This window comes from Penaeus chinensis, chromosome 24 (genome assembly GCF_019202785.1).
Source record: "Penaeus chinensis breed Huanghai No. 1 chromosome 24, ASM1920278v2, whole genome shotgun sequence".
Lineage (NCBI taxonomy): Eukaryota > Metazoa > Arthropoda > Malacostraca > Decapoda > Penaeidae > Penaeus > Penaeus chinensis.
The window spans coordinates 32,580,561-32,583,060 of NC_061842.1; the positions used below are offsets into that span (position 1 = coordinate 32,580,561).

General features: G+C 43.3%; 1 protein-coding gene across 1 annotated transcript in view; it reads right to left on the reverse strand.

Moving 5' to 3' along the window:
- LOC125038205 (cuticle protein 19.8-like) overlaps positions 1–2,500 on the reverse strand; it is a 7,301-nt gene that overhangs the window by 158 nt on the left and 4,643 nt on the right. Inside the window, exons 2-4 of the mRNA XM_047631610.1 lie at positions 1,375–1,467; positions 828–998; positions 1–366 (exon numbers count right to left, since the gene is read on the reverse strand). The exon at positions 1–366 is cut by the window's left edge and continues 158 nt beyond it. Of these exons, the coding sequence (XP_047487566.1) occupies positions 268–366; positions 828–998; positions 1,375–1,467 (363 nt within the window). The 3' untranslated portion in view covers positions 1–267. The remainder of the gene's footprint in view (positions 367–827; positions 999–1,374; positions 1,468–2,500) is intronic.

Consider the following 2,500-nt stretch of genomic DNA (forward strand, 5'->3'; position numbering starts at 1 on the left):
GGAATTCATATGCAATGAGAAAATCAAGAAGATTCAAAACCATCACGACAATAATAATGAAAAAAACACAAGAAATCCACGTGAGAATAATTAAACAGACAAATCAGGGTGGCTCTGTAAAGTTTGAAATAAAAAAAGAAAAGGAAAATGGCGGGAAAAGGCTGGGAGGAGGGAGGGAGGGGAGAGAGGAGAAAGGGAGGAGGAGGGGGGGGGTGTTAGATGTCAATAATGGCGAGGAACGATTTTTTTTTAAATCTTTTTTTCTTTTTAAGCAGCTGTGAACAAGGACTGTGCTTTGGGGATCTTGGGCTGGGGCTCGGGAATGATGACCTGGATGCCTGAGGGTTCCTTGCGCTGTTCCACGATCTAGCGAAAGGAAATGAATAAATATTAATGAATAAATAATGAAAGAAAGAAAGAAAGAAAATAAAAGGCGTTGGAATGACTATAGCAAAATCCATTTGGCTTATGTGCTCAAGGTACGTGAATGTGGAAATATATATCTAACAGTTTAAACGTTGGATTTAAATCTTTTGAAAGGAATTGGAGACACTCACAAAAGGAGAAGGAAATATATCGTAATGTGTTTGGTGGAAAAAAGACAAAAGAAAACTAAAAATAATATAATCTCTCTCTCTCTCTCTCTCTCTCACTCTCTCACTCTCTCACTCTCTCTCACTCTCACTCTCACTCTCACTCTCTCTCTCTCTCTCTCTCTCTCTCTTTCTCTCTCTTTCTCTCTCACTCCCACTCTCTTTTATCTCTTTATATATACCCATGCCCTTATAGCCTCCCCCACTCTCCTCCGACCCAAGGCAGACCCTCACCTCGTATCCGTTTCCGCAGTCCTGGTACTTGTAGGTGTACACGAAGCCGTCGGGAAGAACGTAACTGTACGATCCCCGGACGCAGCCGTCACCGGCAGCCTCGGCGCGGTTGTGGTAGTTGGTGGTGTTGTCGTCGCGCACTTCGAAGCCGAAGCTGTAGGGCTTGGGAGGCTGAGGGAGAGGGAAGAGGGGTGGTGGGTGAGTGGTGGGTGAGTGGTGGGGGTGGGGGTGGTGTAATAGTGGTGGTGGTGGGGGTGGAGATGGTGGTTGAGTGGTGGTGATGATGGTGGTGGTGTAATAGTGGTGGTGGGGGTGGTGGTGTGGGTGGCTTAGGTGGAGATGGTGGTTGAGTGGTGGTTTCAGAGGTGGTGCAGTTGTCGGTAGTTATATTGATGTTGATACTGACGTTATAACTGAGAATGAATGAATTCATATAACACCAACCGAATTATCAGAATAATCACAACACTAGTACTACTACTGATAATAATAACAACAAACAACAACGCAAAGGAACTGGTAAATAAAAGAGCCTTTTGCCAAGTACCTCTGTCGTGGTGGTGGGCTCCTCGACCAGGTTGCTGAGGGTGCCAAGTTTTGCCGCCATTGCCACGGCAACCAGGGCGCTGAGGATGATTACCTGGCGAGAAAATAGGCAGAGTATTAGTGTTGTTTTGTTTCTTTATAAAGGTTGATTAAGGAAGAAGAAGAAGAAAAAGAGAACGATAAGAAAATATTTTTTAAAACTGATTCAGTATCGATGACGGGCCAGAAGAAGAAGAATAAAAAGAAAACGAGTAAGGATTACTGTATAAAGACCTATCGTTTTAGTCCATAGGATCCGCATACGCAGGAGGAAACGTGCTTAAATAAATCTCTACCGAGCTTGCATTTATATTCTAAAGATCAGATTTACTTTATTAGTAATTCATCAGAAGCATTAACAATGTACCTTTTGTCTTCGTACGTTACGCCGCCGCGAGCATCACCACCCAGCAGACATCATTCAACCCATCCTGATATTATTATCTATCTATTCATCTATCTATCTATCTGTATGTATATTATTGCCTATTTATTTTATATCATTTTCATAGCAGCGCCGCCCCTTTCGCAATAGCATGGAGGGAAGGGGAGGGAGTGAGCTAGGAGGAAGAGCGGGGGCAGCGTTACGCAAGATCGAGGGCATCTTTTACTTTCAAGTCCCATAAAAACTGGCCCGGCTAAAGCGAACTCTTTTTTAAAATCACGACGAAGTAGGTCGAGAGACGAGTGAGAGTTTAAGAGTTGAATGGCTCTTTCATCATTCATATGTTTTGGGAATATTTCGAGTCGCCGGTTCGAATGAATGTTTGGGCATTTGTCCTCCTGGGGGATACGAGGGACATTTTAGGTCCAGTATGATGTTTGCTGGCACTAAAGATGTAATTTCTTGTATCGTTCGTTTATTCACTGATTTATCTCTTACTCGATTATAGTCACAATCGACTATACGTCTCACCAGGCCTCAGTTGACATATATTCAAAACCTACACAGATTGATGAATAACAATACGAGTAAAAGGGAAACGCAAGGCGATAGTGACCTAATACACCGCATTAATAAACAACAATCTCTCTCTCTCTCTCTCTCTCTCTCTCTCTCTCTCTCTCTCTCTCTCTCTCTCTCTCTC